Source organism: Carettochelys insculpta, chromosome 3, assembly GCF_033958435.1.
Source record: "Carettochelys insculpta isolate YL-2023 chromosome 3, ASM3395843v1, whole genome shotgun sequence".
Lineage (NCBI taxonomy): Eukaryota > Metazoa > Chordata > Testudines > Carettochelyidae > Carettochelys > Carettochelys insculpta.
Genome location: NC_134139.1, coordinates 36,648,014 through 36,671,405, shown reverse-complemented (window position 1 = coordinate 36,671,405; position 23,392 = coordinate 36,648,014). Strand labels below are relative to the sequence as shown.

General features: G+C 46.2%; 1 protein-coding gene across 3 annotated transcripts in view; it reads right to left on the bottom strand.

Moving 5' to 3' along the window:
* Positions 1 to 23,392, bottom strand: part of DYNC2LI1 (dynein cytoplasmic 2 light intermediate chain 1) — a 65,164-nt gene that overhangs the window by 10,646 nt on the left and 31,126 nt on the right. For 2 of the 3 annotated variants that reach the window (XM_074988534.1, XM_074988536.1), the window contains exon 12: positions 19,045 to 19,137. The exons of the other annotated variant lie outside the window; for it this stretch is intronic. In XM_074988534.1, the coding sequence (XP_074844635.1) occupies positions 19,045 to 19,137 (93 nt within the window). The remainder of the gene's footprint in view (positions 1 to 19,044; positions 19,138 to 23,392) is intronic. 3 annotated transcript variants of the gene reach the window in all.

Sequence of the window (23,392 nt, the reverse complement as noted above, 5' to 3'; positions counted from 1 at the left end):
CCCCTACACCTTTGGCCTGGTGCAGGGATTAAGCCAGGCCGAGAGATTGATCCCGTGGGATTGGGAAGTATTGGGACGCACCGTGCTGAATGGGGCTGAATTTTTACAGTTTAAGACCTGGTGGCATGATGAGGCTGCTCTCACGGCCAGGCGAAATGCTAGTCAGAATCCCCCTGTGGCTATTACTTTGGAACAGCTCACTGGTACCGGTGCCTGGTTTGGCATCCAAGCACAGTTACAGTATGATGATGTTGCAATTGTCCAGGTCCGCCTTTGCTGTCTCAAGGCCTGGGAAAAAATTGCTAAGCCAGGGGAGAGTACCCCTTCTTTTGTAAAGGTAAAACAGAGTGCACAAGAGCCTTATGTAGATTTCATAGCCCGTTTGAAAGGGGTTTTGGATAAAACAGTATCCCAGCCCGAGCTTAAAGAGCTCTTATTACAGATGCTTTCTTTTGATAATGCAAACGGAGAATGCCAGCGGACTTTAAGACCGCTGAAATGTCGGGGGGCCTCCTTGGATGAGTATATTAAAGCTTGTAATGATATAGGGTCAGATGTCTATAAGATGGGTCTTTTAGCTGCCGCAATAAAAGGGGATGGCCCCTATCAGTCTAATCAGAAAGTGAAGTGTTTTGGATGCGGAAAAATTGGGCACCTGAAAAGGGACTGCCGACAGGGGCAGGACCGATTAAAAAGAAATCAGAGAGTTACTGGGAACGATCCTGCTAACAATCCCCCGGGGATCTGTCCCAGATGTCAAAAGGGATGGCACTGGGCTACTCAGTGCCACTCTAGATATCACAGAAATGGCACCCCTCTTTTTCAGTCGGGAAACTTTCAAGCGGGCCCGACCTGGGGCCCGCAAGTAAACAATACGGGCAGCAGCCGCAACTTTTTTCCGGTCAGCAGCGGCTCGATGCAAACCGGCTTTCAATTTCCGACCTCAAGCACGCCACCCACGGCAGCGCAGCTTTAGACATAGCCATTCCAGACAATATTCTGCTGCAGCTGGCTAATGGTGTGCAAAAGATAAAAACTAATGTTTTTGGACCGGTCCCAGCTGGGTCGGTCGGCCTTCTTTTGGGAAGAAGTAGCTTGACATCTAAAGGGGTAATAGTACATACTGGTGTCATTGATAGTGATTATGAGGGAGAGATTCTAGTTATGATGAGTGCAGATATTCCATATCAGCTGGAGGCTGGAGATAAAATTGCCCAGTTACTATTGCTGCCCTACCTTTCAGGGTCGAAGCACCCCATAAAAAGACAGGGGGGCTTTGGGAGCACAGGGAGGAGCGTGTATTGGCAGACCTACATTGGGGACCGTCGGCCTGAAATTACCATTAGTTTAAGCGGTAAAGAATTCAGAGGTTTAGTGGATACAGGGGCTGATGTCTCCATCATATCAAAAGAGTTTTGGCCCTCGGCGTGGCCCTTGCAGAAAGTCCCAACTGTCTTTACCGGGGTTGGGGTCATGACAGATGTCTACCAGAGCACCAATATTTTGCGGTGCCTAGGGCCCGATGGGCAAGCAGCAACCCTGCAGCCCTTTGTGGCTGAGATAGCTATTAACCTCTGGGGGAGAGATTTGTTAAATCAGTGGGGAGCCTATGTTACTATTACCTCTACTCCTACAACAACTCAGCCAGTGGCAGATGCCATGGTATGCAATTCTGCAAACACCTTAAAGCAATTTAATCATGATGGGTTGGGGTACCCAAATTTAGAATAATGGCTGCTGCTCGAGCTAGCTTCGCCCTGCCACTGAAGTGGCTGACTGACAGCCCAATCTGGGTGGAGCAGTGGCCTCTGTCCCAAGAGAAGCTAGAAGCTTTACAAATCCTAGTCGAGGAACAATTGAAAATGGGGCATATTGAGGAATCAACTAGTCCCTGGAATTCTCCTGTCTTCCTTATTAAAAAGAAGTCAGGGAAGTGGAGAATGCTTACTGATTTGCGCAGAGTTAATACTGTTATTGCCCCCATGGGATCTTTACAGCCCGGGATGCCTTCACCGGCAATGATACCCGCCAATTGGCACATTATTGTTATTGATCTGAAAGACTGCTTTTTTACCATTCAGCTACAACCACAGGACAGGGAAAAATTCACATTTACCATTCCTGTCATCAATCATCATAAACCTACTCCCCGATATCAATGGAAGGTTTTGCCCCAAGGTATGCTTAACAGCCCTACCCTATGTCAATATTATGTTAATCAGCCGTTACAGCTACTCAGACAACAGTTTCCCCGAGCATTGATCATTCATTACATGGATGACATTTTGCTCTCCTCTCCATGTAAAATGGAGCTGGACAGGATATTTGAACAAGCAAGACAGGATCTAAATGATTTTGGGTTACAAATAGCCGAGGAAAAGGTACAAAGGGATTTTCCATTTGCTTATCTTGGCACCATTATACAGAGAAACATTGTAACTCCACAAAAGGTGCAAATTCGTAGGGATTCTTTAAACTCTCTGAATGATTTTCAGAAATTACTGGGAGATATTAAATTGGCTTCGCCCCTCTCTCAGAATTCCCACTTATGCCCTGGAAAACCTGTTTACCACACTCCAGGGAGATCCTGATCTTAATAGTCCGCGTAAGTTGTCTATTGAAGCAGAGGCTGAACTTAAATGGGTGGAACAACAAATCCACTCAGCGCAGTTACAACGCGTGCAGCCAACGCAGCCGGTTACACTGCTAGTTTTTCCCACTCCTCACAGTCCGTCAGGAGTTTTGGCCCAACAAGATGCTATATTAGAATGGATCTTTTTGCCAAACAAGGTGGCAAAAACCTTATCCACCTATTTGGATAAGATTGCTGATGTAATCTATCGAGGCCATTCCCGCTGTAAACAGCTTACAGGATGGGACCCTCATTCAATTACAGTCCCTCTCACCTCAAATCAGGTTAACCAAAGCTTTGAAAACAATATGCAATGGCAGATTAGCCTGTCCAATTATGTGGGAGAAATTGGTAACCATTATCCTCACGCCAAGCTGTTTGCCTTTCTTAAAAGGACCCCGTTTATTTTATCTACCATAGTCAGACACCAACCCCTTGTTAATGCTGCAACATTTTTTACTGACGCTAATGGGCCTGGCAAGACCGGTTATACCGGCCCAATTACCAAGGTATGGCAGACCCCTTATAATTCCGTACAAAAGGCTGAACTTGCTGCTGTCATGCAGCTGCTTATTGATTATTTGCACCCTGTCAATATAGTCACTGATTCCCAATATGTTGAATTTACTGTCCGACAGATAGAAACAGCTACCATTTTACCTTGTTCCGAATTGCATGAAATGTTTTTGCAATTGCAATTCCTTGTTAGATCTCGCATGCACCCTATCTTTATTACACATGTTCGTGCTCATTCTGGCCTACCGGGACCAATAGCTGCAGGAAACCAGAGCATTGATCAGCTATTGGTAGGCACCACCCAGCAAGCAAAGGATTATCATTCCTTAACTCACATTAACACATCTGGCTTGACTCGTAAGTTTCACATCACCAAAAGTCAAACGCAGCAAATAGTGGCCCAATGCCCCACATGTGGGCCCATTACTGCCCCTACCTTTCCCCCGGGAGTAAATCCCCGTGGACTCAATGCAAATGATTTGTGGCAGATGGATGTTACACACATCCCCTCTTTTGGGAAATTAAGCTTTGTACATTCATCCATTGACACGTATTCTGGATTTTTATGGGCCACCCCGCTAGCAGGGGAGACCACAAGTCATGTAATTCAGCACTTATTAGAGATGTTCAATATCTTGGGCGTCCCCAAACACATTAAAACAGATAGTGGACCGGCTTACACCTCACAGCGGTTTGCCGCATTTTTAACACAATGGGCCATTCAGCATACCACAGGTATTCCTCTTAACCCTCAGGGTCAAGCAATTATTGAAAGAGCCCATAGAACACTTAAAAACATGATAGAAAAACAAAAAGGGGGAGTATGGATATCACATTTAGGAAAAATAACACCCAGACAGCAATTACATATGGCTCTCTTTACTCTTAATTTTTTAAATAGTTCCACTACAAATGATGTGTCCGCTGCAGAAAAACATTGGTCTATTAGCAAAAGAAAGAACCTGAATCCACCCATATATTGGAAAAATGATGAAGGACAGTGGGTCCCGGGAACGGTTAAGATCTGGGGCAGAGGGTTTGCTTGTATCTTTACAGATTTTGGAGAAATGCGCTGGGTCCCGGCTCGATACATCAAGCCAAGATATGACAACCCCCAGGCGAGTGAGGATGATGCCCCCATTTGATATCATCTCCCCCTCACTGTTTCTGGCCGTGCTGGCAGTATTGACCACAACCGTAAGTGCATCAACACAAAATTTCACATACTGGGCATATGTGCCTAACCCTCCCCTTAACCGTGCTATTCATTGGTTGGATCCTCCTATACCTGTTTATGTTAATGATTCCCGATGGATGCCAGGGCCTTATGATAACCGAGGTCCGCTAGCCCCTTCGGAGGAAGGTATGCAAATCCCTACTTATACAGTAGGAGTTGAAGGGCATCCAATTTGCATTGGAAATGAGGGACATTGTTTAAAAACCCACGCCCAAGCCTGGTTGGCTATGATCCGAAACACAAGTGACAATTATCACTTATATCTTCTTGTAGCTCATACATTTAATAGTTCGGAGCTGACTAATCAAGCACCTCCTGATCTGCCTCCCTGCGTCCAACGAACAACAGCGTATGTATCACATTGGGTTCATTGGGAGCCCTGTCGTGGGGATACAGGCCGAGTTCTAGTTAATACTTCCTATGGAAGAGTCATTGTTTGGAGCCCTGTTGGCTCGGCTCGGCAAAAGAACACCGTGTTGGACCTCAAATGGCATAAAGCAAATAATAGTGTATATACAAGTGCCCCAGGAAATATTGTTTGGCATGGAGGTGGTATGTCCCCTCCAGCCCCTCACTTACCTTTTGGCCCCATCCATGACTCATTATGGAAATTAGCCACAGCCCTACAACCTGTGCGAGCATGGAGAGGGATGTATACCCAAGGAAAAAACAATACCTTTTCAAACGTCACATTTCATCTCAACTCTACCCATTATATCCAGGCTTGCATTCGCATGCCGTATTTGATCATGACTGGCCCTGCCATATGGAATGAGAGCGATTTTTCTGTTAGTTGCCATAACTGTTCCTTTTATACATGCATTAACCGTTCTGTTCCCTTTAATCATTTAAAAGATAGGATGTATTTGTTAAAAGCACGGACCGGAATATGGATCCCCGTTCGAATGCCTCGGTCTTGGCAGCGATCTCCTGAGATGTATCTTATCGACCAAGCCCTGAGCAGAGTTCTTAAGAGAGCCAAACGATTTGTTGGTCTGCTGATTGCCGTGATTATGGGACTTATTGCCGTCACTGCCACAGCAGCAGTAGCTGGAGCGGCCCCACATCAAACGATTCAAACCACCGAGTTTGTACAAGAATGGCATGCTAACGCAGATAGACTTTGGACTTCTCAACGCCAAGTTGATAGCCAGCTAGCCTCTCAGATGGCTGACCTCCAACAGGCTGTCATAATGCTTGGCGATCAAATAGTTAGCATGCAGAAACAACTAAGAATGCAATGTGATTGGAATGTATCTTCTTATTGTGTTACCCCTTTACCTTATAATGATACCCACTTTCCGTGGGCAAATGTGAAAAAACACTTGCTGGGTCAAGGAAATTTGTCAATTGAAATACAACAACTACAGAACCAAATCTTTACCACTTTTGATAAAAAATTAGAACTACTCTCTGGATCGAAATTGTTGGATGGCCTAGTGGATGGCCTGAGTTCTCTGAATCCACTCAAACATATTAAGCTGTTAGGGGGCTCAGCGCTAGTATTGTTAGGCCTGATTTTGATTCTTTTGCTTTTGCTTTGTGTTATTTGGAGGAGAAGCAGAAACCTATCCTCCAATTGTAGGCAGCAAGCTGCTGTTTTTTCTCTGATGTTGCATAGAGTAGCTAGAAAACAAAAAGGGGGAGATGAAGGAGTTTTGCCTTCTCACCCCCACATGTCTCCCAGGCCTGGCTGGGCTCTTGGCATCTAGAGCAGCATAACATGTTTTGCAAACGAAACACCTGCTCTCTTGTAGGCAAACCACAAGGAGCTGTGTTGCTTTAATTAGGTGTTTTCGAGAGTTCATGTTCAAGGACTGGGAGGACTGATGTGGCTTTTTTAGAGATAGAAGTGCTGAGCCAGTTGTATTGTAGCTGATTGCTTTTCTCATAATAATGTGCTCTCACTTGGTTATAAAACCTGTGAGAATAATAAACTTAGGGCCTTCAGACTATAGAACTGTTGGCCCCCTGCTGTCTATGTTTGTCTTTGTCTTTCATCCTTCGCGGTATCGCACCTCTGGGACCTGTCACTAAAAAGAAATACAACACTGAACAAGAAGGACAGATTCTAAGCAGGGAGGTAAGAATCTGTGTGTGGGAGGAGTTGAATGCACTGGCCAGGGATGAGTGTCGAGGAAGGGATGGGGCAGGGGAGCACCTGACCCACCTGTGTCTCTGTCTCTCCCATTCTGGGTTTCCCCAACACAGTGGCCATGAGGAGACGTCCATCTGTCTGTGAGCAGTGAGTTGAGAAGAGCCAGCAGCCAGGCAGCACACCACAGTAGTATCCTCATCTTATCTCTTTGCCTGGCTCTCTGCAGGCAGGATGAATGGAGGAAGGGAGAAAGAAGAAGCCTGCACAAGCCTGGACTAACACCCTCCCCTTCAAATTCCTCCCAGCCCCTCCCAATGCTGAGCAGCCAGTAGGCACATCCAGAGGAATAGCAGGTGCAGGTGTTTGGTGCCTGCCAAGGAAGTGAGTCACAGCCAGTCTGAGTGCCTTTCCACTCTAACACTGCATCTATACTAGCAAGCTCTTTAGGCCCTTTTTTGAGAAAAACACATGTAGCGTCCACACACAAAATGCATTCTTTTGATCCAAAATCAAAAGAATGTGGCTCTTCTTTCAAAACCTCTCTTCTGCTCCCAGATCAGGAAGAACGCCTCCTTTCAAAAGCATCTTTCGGAAAAAAAGCACGTGTAGATGCTCTGTGGGCTTGTTTTTGGAAAAAGCAGTCCTCATGGCAATGGGTTTTTCGATTCCTGGCCCATTCTTTTGAAAGAGTGGGGCTGTGTGGATGAGCTCTATTGAAAGAGCACATCTATCTTTTGATCTACTTTTTCGTTTATGGATGTGCCCTTTCGAAAGAAGATCTTCCGGAAGATGACCTTTTGAAAGACTGCAGTAGTGTAGACGTGGCCTAAATGAGTGACTGCAGAGTCCACTCACTAAGTTGTCACTGTTGCAGAGCACAGAATGGGTAGAGGGCCCCTGCCATCTCCCAAGCGTAGCCTAGCCCCAGACTACTCCTCCCAGTGCTGAGCAGCAGTCCCCTTGCATGGGGTGTAGGCCCCCCACCCCTCGCAAGGGAAAGGGACTTCTGATCAGCTCTGGTCCATGTGGCTGCCTGCAGAGCAACTCAGTGACTCTCACTGCCACCTGGGAAGCCGGCCTGAACAGTATGTTCCAAATGCTAACAGAGAGTAGATCACATCCACCACGGCCCTGCTCACTTCAGTGCCTCCCTTCCTGCTCCCCTCAACCACTGTGTCCCCGCTCCCCTGGCCCCAGTCTCTGGCTCTCTCTGCCCCCACACTGCCTCTCCTTCCTGTACTGTCCTCCTGTTCCCCAACCTCTCTACTGTCCCCATTTCTGTCTTCCCATTGCCCTACTGTTCCCTCACCTCCTCACTACTTCCTTTCCCTGTCCCCACCATTGGGCTTCTGCTGATCCCCTTCCTCCTTCCCTCCCACTTCCTCCGGCCCCACGGCTCCCTTCCTCTGTCTCCCTGCTCCCCATACACTGCCTCTCCTGCCAACTGCTGTTTTCCTCCTGCCCTTCCCCCACTGTCCTCCTGTTCCCCTTCATCCCTCAAACTCCCCATTGCCCTCCTCTTCCCATACACCTTTACTGCCTCCCCACAATTCCCCACTTCCCTGCCCTGTCTCTCTGTGTTCCCCACTCACTCCATGAGTGAGCAAGAGGAGCAGCAGCCAACCATGCAAATCCCTCATTCCCAAGATAGCAGGCAGTGGTGCCTGGGGATGTGACCTGACCTGAGGGTTTGCTGCTGCTTTTGGCACTCTGCACCCCAAGAGATGGATTTTGGAGTTCCACAGCTTCCACATAACTCCTCTATTGCAGCTAGACCAGCTAGCAAGGGGTGGGCCAAATATGAAAGGAGTTTAGTGTTGACACTGATCAGCTTTGAGCATCAACATGTTGTTAGCAATAGAACATTATTATCAGATGAGAGTTATTTTTATTGCAGATTATTTTCTCTTCTTTATATTTTTTTCAACCCTATTTTTTGCTACGTCACCTATAACTTATCTTACAATAGCACCAAGAAGCCCTGACATGGAATGGGATTTCATTACACTAGGTGCTGAATCAACACAAAGATAGACATGATTCTAGTTAAGTTTTATTGTAATGACTTATTACAAAGCTTTTAAAGGAAAAATGAAACAAATTGTCACCCAGTCCAAAGTTGCATATAAAATAATTTGAAAAAAAATTAGTTTAAGTGAAAGTGTACACAGCTGCTCCTCACTCAACGCTGTAGTTATGTTCCTGAAAAATGCTACTTTAAGAATACTTATATTAAGCAAATCCAATTTCCCCATAAGAATTATTGTAAATGGAGGGAGGTTGGTTTAGGTTCCAGGGAAATTCATTTCAGAAAAGGGAGTATATACATATAAAGCAGTAATGATTGTGAAGCTTGGTTAAGGTTGTAGAGTCAGAGGGTGGAATATTTCCCAGGGAATGTCTTGTTAGGAAATGATAAACTAGCACTCAGGTGAGCCCTCAATGGTTAACATGTTAATGTTGCCTCACTCTAAAGTAGGGTGAGCAAACTTTTTATGTTAGGCCCCACTTTTCGCTTGTGCAGACCCCTGCCCCAAACTGTCTAATGTAATCCAAACCAACGGAAATTTCATTTATGTTCCCATAAAAATACTTTCAACATGTGTAAGTTAATAAGTATAGAGAATGCACAAATCTTATTAATCTGTACATAAATGTGAATACACATACATAAAATGACTATCATATTTCAATATTTTTAAAGAAATGGATGAGCCTGGGAGGGTGTGTTTGCAGGATGTGGGGGCTAACGCTTGGAGATTGGGGGCAGATTTGGGGGCTGAGGCAGGTAAAGCCTGAAGATGGGGGTAAAAACTTTTTAAGTGGTACAAATCATTGTGTGTGCACTGTTCTTAAAGCGGGGTAACAAAAAGAATGGTTTGATGTTATTTATTAAGGATCATCTCGTACTCACACGCACTGCATCTCTTGAAGCATTGATTTTGTAACTGAATTTGAAAAACAAATGTCTTTTCTCACTATTTTGGGTTCAGACCCCTGGACTAGGAAGTACAGACAATGGACTCTGTAGCTGTGATACATTGCTTTTTGGAAATGGGGTACGAAATGGGGGGCAAGGGAGGGAGGACATCCTGACATCAACACCTCTGTCCCTCAAACTTCCCTCTACACAGCAAGCAGGAGACTCCTGGGAGCAGCTCCAAGGCAGAGGGCAGGACTTGCAAGGCAATGGGAGGAGAAGCAGCTGAACTGCAGCTGCCCAGAGGCATATCTTACAGGGAGCTTAGGGGAGCTGATGTGGGGCTGCCAGCCCACGCTGGTTCCAAACCCCTGTGATAGGCTGCTTTTCCAGAAAATCAGTTTTCAATACACTCATCCCTTGCTATATGAGCACAATCGATTCCCAACCTTCTGCTCGTAAGTGAAAACTCGTAAGAGGGACACTAAATTCTCATTAAAATACAGGTAAAAGTCTCTGATTGGTTCCTAGTACTCCTAACTCACAGAACGAGTGGCAGCAGGTGGTGCTGCTTTTGAAAGGTAAGTGAACCTTGGGGTTGGGGAAGGTTCAAGGCTGCGGGTAGTTTGGGGCCATAAGTGTGAGGGAGGGTTAAAACCTGTTGGCGGGTTGGGTCCGTAGGGTGGGTCGGGGGTTTAGGCTGCTGAAGGTGGGTGTGCAGGCTGACGGGGGGGGGTCAGGCTGCCACGGGGCTAGTCTGTGAGGCCGGCGGGGGTTAAGGCTGCCACGGGGCTGGTCTGTGGGGCTGGTCTGTGCGGCCGACAGCAGAGTTAAGGCTGCTGTGAGGTGGGGCCACAGGGTTGGTCAGGGGGTGGGGGTCAGGCTGCTGTGGGGCTGGTCTTCAGGGTCGACGGCAGAGTTAAGGCTGTTGTGGGTTGGGGCTGCGAGGCTGGCAGGGGTAGGGGGTCAGGCTGCTGCGGGGCCAGTCTGCAGGGCCAGCACGGGAGGTCAGGCTGCTGCATGGCCGGTGGGAAGGGTCAGGCTGCTGCGGATTGGAGCCATAGGGCTGGTGAAGGGGAAGGGGTGTCAGGCTGCTGGGGGTTGGGGCTGCAGGGCTGGTGGTGGGGGGATGTCAAACTATGGCAGGTTAGAGCTGTGGGGAGGTGGTTAGTCTCGTATTAGCTGGGGGGGACTTCAGTCGTCCAATGAACTAAGGTAAGTATATGTGTCCCTCATTTAAGCGAGTAGTCGTAAGTAAAGTACTTGTTTAACAAGGGACGAGTGTATAATTTAATCAACCACTGCCAGTATTTTGTCTGACTAGATAAAAATACTATCTATAATAACAAATTTAATACAATTTTAAGAGAAAGATATTTAGTTTAAAATTATCTATAAACTCCATATTAGCATATAGATTAAAAATTCTTTCAATATGCAATGACCTCTAAGACAAACTGTTATCATATCAGATATACATAGTCACCATATTGGGTTAACAATTAAATGCAGGTGATATGTAAGTTAATAGTCTTCAAGGGATTCTTTAAACTCATTTATTTTTCATGTCATACAATATGAATTATATGCATATTCTTGTACATGTAACTGTAGGTTAATTGCTGAGAATAACCTTGCATACCTGACCTGCAGTGTGTATATTTACTTACAGATTATTCCTCGGCAATAATCAAACACTATATCACTAACAGTATTAATATAATGATGTGGCTCATTTTTACAGGAACACTAAACTAAATTAGCTACAGTAAATGTCGGATTAATTTAGATTAGTTGGAGTGCATTTATCTACATGTGCCATTAAACTCAGGAGAAGGAGCTGGAAAAACTGCGATGTCTATATAGTTTTATAGTCACAGCTTGTCAAAGGTCTTCCACGTCTACCATCTTAGATCACTTGTTATTTATCAAAGTCAGTTTGAACCAAATCTAATCTAATCTAGCCTAATCTACTTTTGTGCACAGAAACTATCACAGCTGAGTGAAACAGTCTTAACCTATCTAAACTATCAAGTAGTAAACAGAACTGCATGAAACATATTTTCAAAATAAAAACGTGAAGTTTTACTAAATAAAATAAATACAATGACAAGTGACGCGCACCAATCCCCAAGCAGAAAATATTATGCAAGGGCTGAGTTTTCTAAGTTTGACTCTAAAGGAGGAAGACTGGCTAGCTCAGGACATTGATAATAGGGATACAAAACCAGTCCATGTTAATGGTAAGCAAAATTTGCTTACCATTACAGAGGGGGACTAGGGCCAGTCTGGTGGGACAAATGACACTTTCTGGGGTGACTGCAAGGTGCGATCATTCTCCAGTCCCACTTCTCAAGATTCTTTCAGGAATTACGTTTGATTACCCCAGGAGTAATAAAACAAATTTTCCCCAAAATAAAATAAAAAATAAAAGAATTCCATACGACTATGTCTACAAGAAATGAGCTTGGTAGTCTCAGACCAGTTTCCAGGGAATGGGTTTTGACACCATCAAGTCAAAATGGCAAAACCTAAACCTCTCTTGCTGCTGGTCAAGCCCATTACTTCTTGTTTTATCTGGCCAGGGGTTGGAAACTTGTTGGAATGCAGAGCACAGATACTAGATAATAGAACTACAGTTCAACTCAAGCCCAGTGAGGCAGGTGTTGTAATTTTACATTTTTTTCTTCTACACTTTTTATTGTAAGTCAATGTTTGTGAAGGGCACTGGATTGATGGTCTTGTTGACTGAAGTTTGTGATTAACAGGACAGAGAACTGGCACCTGCCTCACTGGGCTTGAGTTGAACAACAAGGAATCATTTCCACAATCGAGGATCCCTCATAGAAAGTGCCCAGTCAGAAGACTCTTCCTTTTAATATTAGTATACTATCAGCTTGGTAAAACATGAACTAGTAGAAGGATGAGCGAAGTTCACCTTTGCTTATACTGTGGATGGATATAACTTTATTGCCTCTTGATCTTGTATTAAATAGCATGAAGTGAAAACAGACAGGAATCCTGCCCTACAGAAATACTGTAAACCAACATAAAAAAATGGAACACTTCAACTTTGACTTACAACTAGCATGCAATTTTTGCATAATTTATTTTCCTGCCTTGTTACACCCTTCCTAGTAGAAAAGGACCCATGAACCCAAACGTGTCAACCAATCTCCTCATTTCTCCAAAATACAACAGAAATGAAGCCCAGATCTATGTAAACAGCCTTTACTGCTTCTTATGTTGAAAGAAAATTTTATTTTGAGAACAACACTGTTAGAAGGATACCTGAAGAAGGGTCATGAAAGGTAGTGAATGAACTGTTCACATCTGAACCAACAACAAAAAGAGAAGTTACTCACCTGTGTAGTAACGATGGTTCTTCGAGATGTGTCCCCGTGGGTGCTCCACAGTAGGTGTCGGGCTCACCCCGGCGCCGCAGATTGGAAATTTCCAGCAGTCTCCGTTGAGTCGCACATGTGCTGATGCGCGTCGGTCCTTCGCGCGCTTACGGTCACGTGCGTGATCCGGTCCCCGCCAGTTCCTGATCAACCGCTCCAGATGCCTCTGAAAAACACGAAACAGAGCTCCGAAGTGGGGAGGAAGGGGTGGGTAGTGGAGCACCCACAGGGACACATGTCGAAGAACCATCGTTACTACACAGGTGAGTAACTTCTCTTTCTTCTTCGAGTGGTCCCCGTGGGTGCTCCACAGTAGGTGACTACCCAGCAGTGACCCCAAAAAAGGAGGTGGGTACCCGATTTATGTGCAGCTTGCCCTTGAAAGGACTGCTGTTGATAGGCGTGTATCCTCATCATACACCCGGTGCATGGCATAGTGCTTGGCAAAGGTGTTGTAGGATGACCAAGTCGCCGCTCTGCAGATGTCTCTCAGCACGATCCCCTTGAAGAAGGCTGTCGACGCTGCCATCGCTCTAGTGGAGTAAGCCCTTGGCGGAACTGGCAGAGGAGTCTTGCGAAGCTCATAGCACAGTCTTATGCAGGATACGATGTGGTTTGAAATCCTCTGTGACGATAGGCCTTCCCCTTTCGACCTGGGTGCGAGGGACACCAGGAGTCTGCCCGTTTTCCGGAAAGGCTTAGTCCTATCTGTGTAAAAGGCCAATGCCCTTCTCACATCTAATAAGTGCAGCCGTGCCTCCTTGCTGGAGTTCTGAGGCTTAGGATAAAACGAGGGTAATACTATTGGTTCGTTAATGTGGAACTCTGAAGAAACTTTTGGAACGAAGGCTGGCTGTAATCATAAGACCACCGCTTCCTTTGAGAACACTGTGCAGGGCGGTGTGGCCATTACTGCTGCAAGCTCGCTCACCCGACGGGCTGACGTAATCACAAGAAGGAAGGTTGTCTTCATGGTAAGTAACCGGAGGGGAACCGTGGCCAATGGTTCAAAGGGCGGTCCTGACAGCGTGTGGAGGACCAAGTCTAAACTCCATGATGGCGGTAGCGGTTTCCGAGGGGGATACAGGTTTGCTAACCCCTTTAGGAACCGCGTGACAACAGGATGGGCGAATATGGTTGGCCCTTCCTCTTTGTGTCGAAAAGCTGATATGGCTGCGAGATGGACCTTTAGCGAGGATAGAGAGAGCCCCTCTCATTTGAGCTCCAGCAAGTAGTCCAGAATTACAGTTATAGGGGCGTCCAGAGGTGCTAACTGCTTGGAAGAGCACCAGGAGGTAAAATGTGTCCACTTGTGCTCATAAGTCCTTCTGGTGGAGGTCCTCTGACTGCACTCCAGGACTTGCTTCACTCCCTCCGAACATGTGCTGTCTAAGGCGCTGAGCCATGGATTAACCACACCTGTAGGCAGAGTCCTTGTGGATGTGGATGCACTATTGACCCCCGAGCCTGTGTGAGAAGGTCCAGTACTGCCGGTAGGGGAAACGGCTGGCCACATGCCATGCGCAGAAGCAGCAGGAACCATTGCTGTTGATCCCAGGTTGGGACTATGAGTATCATGTGTGCTCTCTCCCTTTTGGCTTTCTCCAAAACCTTGTGTATGAGTGTTGTGGGAGGGAATGCATAGAGTAGAGGGCCCTTCCATGGAATCAAGAAGGTGCCCCCCCAAGAATCCCTGTCCTATGCCCACTCTGGAGCAGTACTGGGGACATTTCTTGTTGTTGTGAGTGGCAAACAAATCGATTTGGGGAAACCCCCATTTGTGAAACACTCGTTGGAGCAGGTCGGAACGGATCTGCCACTCATGCGTGAGCGCAAAGCGTCTGCTGAGTTGGTCTGCCTTTACGTTGTGGACAGCCGGTAAGTATGAGGCTCTTAGGGTTATATTGTTGGCAATGCACCAGTTCCACAACCGAACAGCCTCCGAACAGAGTGCACAAGATCTGGCCCCTCCTTGTCAGTTTATATAAAACATGGTGGAGGTGTTGTCGGTATTTATCCCGACTACTTTTCTGTGCAGGTAATTTCGAAAACACCTGCATGCGTTGAACACTGCTCTGAGCTCTAGTATGTTTATATGCAGTGTCTTCTCCACAGGGGACCATAATCCTTGAGAGACTTTGTTGCCAATGTGCACTCCCCATCCCATATGGGATGCATCTGTTGTGAGAAAAACGGTAATTTGTGGCTGGCGGAAAGGCACCCCTACCAGTAGGTTCTTGGGGTCTGCCCACCATGCCAGTGACCTTCGCACCTCCATTGTGGGTGATACTATCCTGTGAACGGTATGGGCTATTGGTTTGTAAACGCTCGCCAACCAATGCTGCAGGCCTTGCATGTGCAGTCTGGCGTTTTGTACCACAAACGTGGTGGTCGCCAGGTGCCCCAACAGCTGTAGACATGTTAGGATTCGGACAGCGGGGCTGTACGTTATTACTTGTATCAGGGATTTGATGGCGCGAAAACGGGCATCGGGCAAATATACCCTTGATGTAGCAGAGTCTATTCGCGCCCCTATAAATTCTATATTTTGCGTGGGCTCGGTCTTTGACTTCGAGAGGTTGATGATGAGGCCCAGCGAGGCAAATGTGTTTGTGGTGATGTGTATCATTCGTAAGACCTCCGCTTTGGAGGTTCCCTTCAGCAAGCAGTCGTCTAGGTATGGAAAAATGAAGACGCCTTGTCTGTGTAGATATGCTGATACTACCGCCAGGGTTTTGGTAAAAACTCTGGGTGCCGAAGAGAGACCGAATGGAAGAACTCTGTACTGGAAATGTTCTCAGCCTACTGTGAATCGGAGGAAACGTCTGTGAGCTGCATGAATTGCTATATGAAAATACGCGTCCTGTAAGTCGAGGGCTGCAAACCAGTCTCCATCGTCCAGTGCCGTGATTATGGAAGCAATTGTAGTCATTTTGAAACGCTGCTTGCGCAAATACCGACTGAGGGCCCGTAAATACAGGATTGGTCTCCAACCTCCTGTTTTCTCCTCTGTCAGGAAGTACCGGGAGCAGAGGCCTTTCCCCTGGAATCGCTCCAGTACTCTCTCCACCGCCCCTATGAACAAGAGGTGGTCCACTTCCTGTTTTAACTTTGTGTGGTGAGATGGATCCTTGAAAAAGGGCCTGGTGGGAGGGTTCGGAGGTGGCAATGATTGAAAAGGGATTATGTACCCCGTGGCTATAATCTCCAATACCCATCTGTCTGTGGTGATGCTTTGCCATTGAGAGTAGAACAGTTTGAGCTGATGGTGAAACGTGTTGAGATTGGAACTGAGAGACGGTCTTGGTTTTGCAGTCCCCGGCGTACCCGTCAAACCTGCTGTCTTATGGCTTGTCCGGAGGGGGCACGGCCCTGCTGGGGCCGACGTCTAGGGGCCCTGTACTGCTGTGGCTGTTGTTGGCGCCCCTGGTCATACCCCTGTTGATATTGAGTACGCTGTGGTTGATAAGCGTAATGCCTTTGTTGAGGGTAAAACCTCTTCCTCCTGTATGACGGGGTGTATATACCCAGGGTCCTAAACGTAGCTCTCGAGTCCTTGCTGGAGTGTAGGACCAAGTCAGTTGAGTCCGCAAATTACTTCTGCCTATCAAAAGGAAGATCTGAGATTTTTACTTGCACATCCCTGGGAATCCTGGACGTCTGGAGCCATGATTCCCTACGCATTACTACCGCAGTGGCTGTGGAACGAGCCGCTGCGTCTGCTATGTCTAAGGCGATCTGAACTCCTGCTCGTGAAGCTACGTAGCCCTCCTGGACGATCGCTTTGAGGACCGGCTTTTTGTCGTTTGGAAGGAAATCCATGAGGGAGGTGAGTCTCGAATAATTGTCGAAATTGTGGTTCGACAAGTGAGCGGTGTAATTCGCCATTTGCACCAGTAAGGTAGATGATGAGTAAACATTTCTGCCGAGTAGGTCTAACTCCTTTGTGTCCTTGTCTGATCCCCCTGACCTATATTGGGACGTTTTGGCTCTGTGTTGCAAGGATTCAACCACTAGTGAATTCGGCTGTGGGTGACTGAACAAAAATTCCATGCCCTTGGCAGGGACAAAATACTTCTTATCTGCCCTCTTGTTTGTAGGAGGGATGGAGGCCAGAGTCTGCCATATGTTGGTGGCTGACTCCATAATTGCTTCATCCAATGGGATGGCGATCTTGGATGAAGCTGGGGGTCTCAGATTTTTGAGGAGCTTATGGTGTTTCTCCTGCACCTCTGCCACTTGAATGTCTTGTGATTGAGCCACCCTTTTGAACAACTCTTGAAATTGTTTTAGGTCATCTGGGGGAGAGATCTCCAGGAACAACTGCTTCATCTGGGGAGGACGAGGAGGCATCGCTATGATACACTTCCTCTAAGTCCTCAGGTTCCTGACTCTGTTCACATGTTTGTTGTTTTAAGGTTTCCAGATGGGGTTCCAGATCCTTTGAACCACTCTCTGACTGGGAAATTTGTGATGTTCCCCCAGGGTGAGACTGTGTGCTGTGATATCGACGAGGCATTGACGGGGATCTACCCCAGGACCCAGATCCCCTGTGTCGATGTCCCATGTGGTAAAGGCGGCCATAACAACAAGTGCAAGGGCCCGGTGATGGGGACCTGGACCACAACCTGAAAGTGTAGACGTGACGTGTAGAAGGATGTGACCGTTGAGATGACACTGACAAAGGCGGGGATCCTCTGTGATAGTATTCATAGGGATCCCTGCTGGAGGGTGGTGAAAAATGTCCAAGCCCGGGGGATAGCGGCTGAAGGAATGGAGATGGAAGTCTGTGGCAGGCTGATGGAGTTGCTGCCCAATGAATCTCTGGGGGAGAGCGAGGTGATAATGGCAGTGCAATGGTTTCCGGGGAAGGGCTGCGGTGCCGGGTCTTGGTCTTCGCTTTCCCCCGTTCGGGCGCTGCAGCTGTTCCCATTGGCGCCGGGGGGGCTCGGCACTGTAGTCGGTGCCGCGCTCGGTGCCGCTGCCCTCGGTGCTGCTCGAGTAGTCTCCTCTGGCACTGTTGGGCCCCGTGCCGGCTGCCCTCACTCCGGTGCTGTCAGTGCCGCAAGACTCGGTGCCGTGGAAGCCGGTGCCGACATTTCCGGCGCCTGCAGAGCCCTCGGTGCTGCCTCCTTAACAGCTGGAGGCGCCTGCACGGGCACATGTGCCACGGCCTTCCCACTATGACAGGCCAGCGGGCCCGGGCCCCGTGCTCCATTCGTCCCGCTCATAGAGGTAACTGGCAGGGATCGAGCTGATGAAAGCTTTTTCTTCTTCTGCACAGAGGAGGTCAGAGAAGCCGCCTGCCTCTTGTGCGAGCCTGAAGAGCCCTCCTCATGAGGCTTCTCCAATGTCCCAGGCTGGAGGGCCCGGTCGAACAGAAACATTTTTAGCCTCATTTCCCTGTCCTTTCGCGCTCTAGCTGTAAGCTTAGAGCAATGAGGGCACTTCTGGGGGACATGGGCTTCCCCGAGGCACCGAATACATTTACTATGTCCATCGGAGGTAGGCATGGCCTCCCGGCATGATTCACATTTCTTAAAACCCGGCGAGGACATTGTTTGAGCTTTAAAGTCTTTAAGTGCTAACAGGGCACTTAGCAGTTAATCAGTCTGGCAGCAGATAACAGTTAACAGATAACTTTCGAGGCCTTCAGGTAGCGGACCCGCCCGAGGTGGCCGCCTCCGTCCTTTTTCTTGCTCTCTTTTCCTTTTTAAACTATATACACTCTAATGTAAACTACTATAATAACTAAGCAACAAGTTATAACTATTAACAATAAGTAAAACAGAGTTTATCTGTCTCAGGCGTTGGAGCCGGAGTGGATTCCGTCTGCAGTCGTTGGCGGTTGAGAAGGAACTGGCGGGGACCGGATCGTGCACGTGACCGTAAGTGCGCGAAGGACCAACGCGCATCGGCGCATGTGCGACCCGACGGAGACTGCTGGAAATTTCCGATCTGCAGCACCGGGGTGAGCCCGACACCTACTGTGGAGTACCCACGGGGACCACTTGAAGAAGAACAAAGGAGTTTTAGACCATGTCTACGCACTGGTCGCAATCGGATTCTAATAAAGAGAAGCCAGGAGAAAGATTAATCAACTATGGCTAGATGGTTTCAATTTGGCTCTCACAAGCCAAAGGCTGATTCTATGGGTATGCTCGTTAACAGCCTTAGAAATGCTAGTGGGTAGACGAGGCAGCTGACTGCGATAACATGAGTCGCAACACAAGGTACCTGGTTCTTTTGAGCTCTCATTGCATCAACTTCATACTCAGCATACTGTGGATCCTGGGCAGGGTCACTGACATCTTTTAAGTCACTAGTACTCTGAAATTCAATAATAAAGCAGGGGAAAAGATAAAAGTCACCAAATCGTAAAGTTTATTGGTCAATGTTTTACCAGAATATTTAGTAAAAAGTCTGAGGAAAATAGAACAGGTATTGTGAATGCATGCAAGAAAATAAGCATTTATCATCAATCACTAAAACAATTCGAATTTGAATTTCAATTTAAAAAAAATTAATTTTTTATTTAAATTTAAATTTAAAAAAAATTTACAAAAATTTAAAACATGGACCCAAAATATGCTAATATATTTATGGCTGACCTGGAACAACGATTCCTCAGTTCTCGTCCCCTTAAGATACATTGATGACAACTTTATGATTTGGACCCATGGTATAGAGAAGCTAGAAGAATTCCACAGAGACTTTAACAATCCACACCCCACCATCAACTTGTGCCTCGATTACTCCATGCAAGAGATACATTTCCTGGACACTACAGTACTAATCAAGGATGGCCCGATCAGTACCACACTGTACCAAAAACCTACTGATCGCTATACTTACTTACACCCTTCTAGCTTCCATCCTGCACACATAACTAGATCCACTGTGTACAGTCAAGCTCTTAGATACAATTGCATTTGCTCTGATCCAACTGACAGAAACCAAAAACTACAAGATCTTTACCAAATATTCATAAACCTGAATTACCCACCAGGAGAAGTTAAAAAAAAAAAAAAAATCAACAGGGCCAGACGAATGCCCAGAGACCAGCTACTCCAAGATCGGCCCAAAAAAGCCAAGAACAGAACACCACTGGTCATCACCTACAGCCCCCAACTCAAACCACTGCAACGAATTATTAAAGACCTACAACCTATCCTTAATCAGGATGCCACACTCCAGAAGGCCCTGGGTGACATGCCTGTTCTCTCCTACAGCCAACCTCCCAACCTTATGAGGATCCTCACGAACAGCCACAGTCTATACCCCAGGAATACCAGTCCTGGAACCTTTCCTTGCAACAAAACCCGCTGCCAGCTTTGTCCACGTATCTTCTCTGGAAATACCATCACTGGACCTAACCAGGTTATTCACAGAATCATGGGCACTTTCTCATGCTCCTCTACTAACATCATATATGCCATCATGTGCCAACAATGCCCAGATGCTTTGTATATTAGACAGACTTCTAACTCCCTTAGACAAAGGGTTAAATGGGCACAAAACAGACATCAAAACACTCCAGATCCACGAACCAGTTAGTCAACATTTTAATGGAATGGGCCATTCTGTTAAAGACTTAACAGTATGCGTGTTACTAAAAAAAAAAATTTCGCACTGCTATTCAAAGGGAAGCAGCCAACCTGTCTTTTATATTCAAATTTGGCACATTAACATGTGGTTTGAACAGGGATGGGAATTTTCTGAGTCACTATAGGGGCTCGTCTGCATACTTGGCTTAATCTAATTCTTGACCTTCCCCCCCCCGACCCCTCCACTCTCTGATTTGCTCACCTTGATCATTTTTTCTGATTTGTCCTCCTTGATTACTGTTTTTGGTTCTCTGTGCCTTAAATATTAAGTCTGTTCTGGTATGGCTATGGTCTGAAGAAGTGGGTCTGTCCCACAAAAGCTCACCTAATAAATTATTTTGCTAGTCTTTAAAGTGCTACTTGACTGCTTTTTGTTTTGATAGTATATAGACTAGCACGGCTCCCTCTCTATTACTGTAAAACAATTTAATGCATTATATTAATTTGCAAAGCAGCAAACCTAGTATTTAGGCCACAAGATTTATCCCAGAAGTTTGGTCTTTTCTGTAGGCGCAACGGAGGCTCCTCAGTGATGCATCAAGTATAAACACCAAACTGAGTGGGCCAACAGAAAACAACCTGAGTTCTCTTTTCTGGATTCCTTACACAAACAATCCTGAAGTATACTGGATTCTCTTCTGCCTTTAACATATACTTCTATCATTTCAGATTAACTCGACTCACTACTTACCCTGTGGTTTTGGAAGGGATATAAGCATTCACGTTTCAGAACATGAACACAAGCCAATCTCTAATGATCAGGAAGAACAAGGAAATGTCCATCATGGACAATTATCGCATAATTGTTCACTACAGGGTTTCCTGCATTTTTTTCAGCAAGAACTGGCAGTGGCCACAATCAGAGATAGAAATCTGGATTTGACAGACCACTGGTATTGAGCTCATATGGCCATTTCTATATTGCTGTTCAAAAATATCACTGATAGGCCTGTGAAACTGAACTAAAAATGTGTATTGTAAGATTTAGAAAAACTATACCGCTGCCCTCCAGTGACCATTCTCTCACCCAGGGCAGCCACCCAGTTAGGCCTCAGTTGGAGTAGTGTGTCCAGTTCTGGGCACTGCATTTCAAGAAAGATAGAGAGAAATTGGAAAGGGTCCAGAAAAGAGCAACAAGAATGATCAAAGGTCTAGAGAACATGACCTATGAAGAAAAACTGAAAGAACTGGCCTTGCTTAGTTTGGAAAAAAGAAGATTGAGGGCAGAGATGATAGCAGTTTTCAGGTATCTAAAAGGGTTTCATAAGAAGGAGGGAGAAAACTTGTTCTTCTTGGCTTCTACAATAGAACAACAAGCAATGGGCTTAAACTGCAGGAAGGGAGGTTTAGGTTGGACATTAGGAAAAGGTTCCTGTTAGGGTGGTCAGACACTGGAATAAATTACCTAGGGAGATTGTGGAATCTCCATCTCTGGAGATATTTAAGATCAGGTTATATAAATGTCCATCAGGTATGGTCTAGACCATAGGTGTCCCACCTAATGGCTTGCCTGGGCCGCACTGAGTGAAGAGGAATTGTCTTGGGCCGCACATAAAAATATATAATATAGTTAATGTGTATAAATCACATAATAATGTTAAAAGTTTACGATCTTGTGGGGCTGCATTACTAGCTGTCCAGGGCTGCATGCGGCCCGCGGGCTGGACATGCCTGGTCTAGACAGTACTTGGGCCTGCCATGAGGCAGGGGGTTGGACTCAATGACTTCTCAAGGTCCCTTCCAGTCCTAGTATTCTATGATTCTATGGAACCTTCAGACTATGTATCAAGTGGGGAAGACAGCACAGATTGCAGCAGAAACAGTATAAGCTTGCATTTTTGGACTTGTGTGAGACAAGATGGATACAATCTGGGCAGCTATGCATGGCAACAGGTGAAACCCTCATCTTCTCAGGACATGAAAAAGAGGGCGCATCACACACAGAAGGGATGGGCTTGATGGTATTGAGAGAGGCATCTGATGTTTTAATGGAGTGGACAACAGTATCATCATGCATCATCGCAGCCAGATTCTACACCAAAGTGCGAAAAGTACTGATCGTGCAATGTTATGTATCAACCAACGAAGCAGCTGAGGAATGTAAAACAGACTTCTGTGAGAAACTATTAAGTGTGGTGAACCAGAAAGCAAAGAAGGATATCTTGATTTTGATGGGCAACTTCAATGCCAAAATTCGAAGCATAAATCCAGGGAGAACAGACCAAGGAAAAAGAAGGCCTAGGTAACATGAATGAAAATGGAGAGTGCTTCAGTGACTTTTGTTGCTTCAATGCATTGGTGACAGGTGGTAGTGTTTTCCTACACAAAAGGATCCATAAGATCACTTGAGTTTCACCAGACCATCAGTCAGAAAACTGGTTTCCAAATGGAACTGTCCAACAGATATATAGACAAAGCATCACAAAGAATGGATCACAGCAGAAACTCTGAGAAAAGTGAAAGAATGGAAGGTCAGAAAAGCAGCAATTAACAACAGCAAAACAAGAGCAGCCAACATGGAAGCTCAGAGACTTGTATTCAGAAGCCCACAGTGAAGTTAAAAAGGCTGTAAAATGGGACAAGAAGAACTTTGTGGAAAACAAGCTGAACTTGAAAGAGCTGTATGACAAAACATGGACGTTAGCTGGGTCACGGCGTACAGTGGATCAGCCAGGTCAGGATAAGGTGGGTCATGTGCTAACAAAACCAATTGAGCTGCTCAGCAGATATAAGAAACACTCTGAAGAGCTACTGAACTGCCCTGCCTACATGGAACCTCTGGACTGAATACCTGCAAATATATCTCTGCAAATTAATAGCAACAGACCCACAAAAGAAGAAATCAGAAAACCCACTGACTATGTGAAAAGTGGAAAAGCACTTGGTCCAGACAACTTCACCAGACAACTTCACCACGGAAGCAATCAAGACAGGTTGTGAGACATCAGTCAAAATGATGTATAGTCTATTTGGGAAAA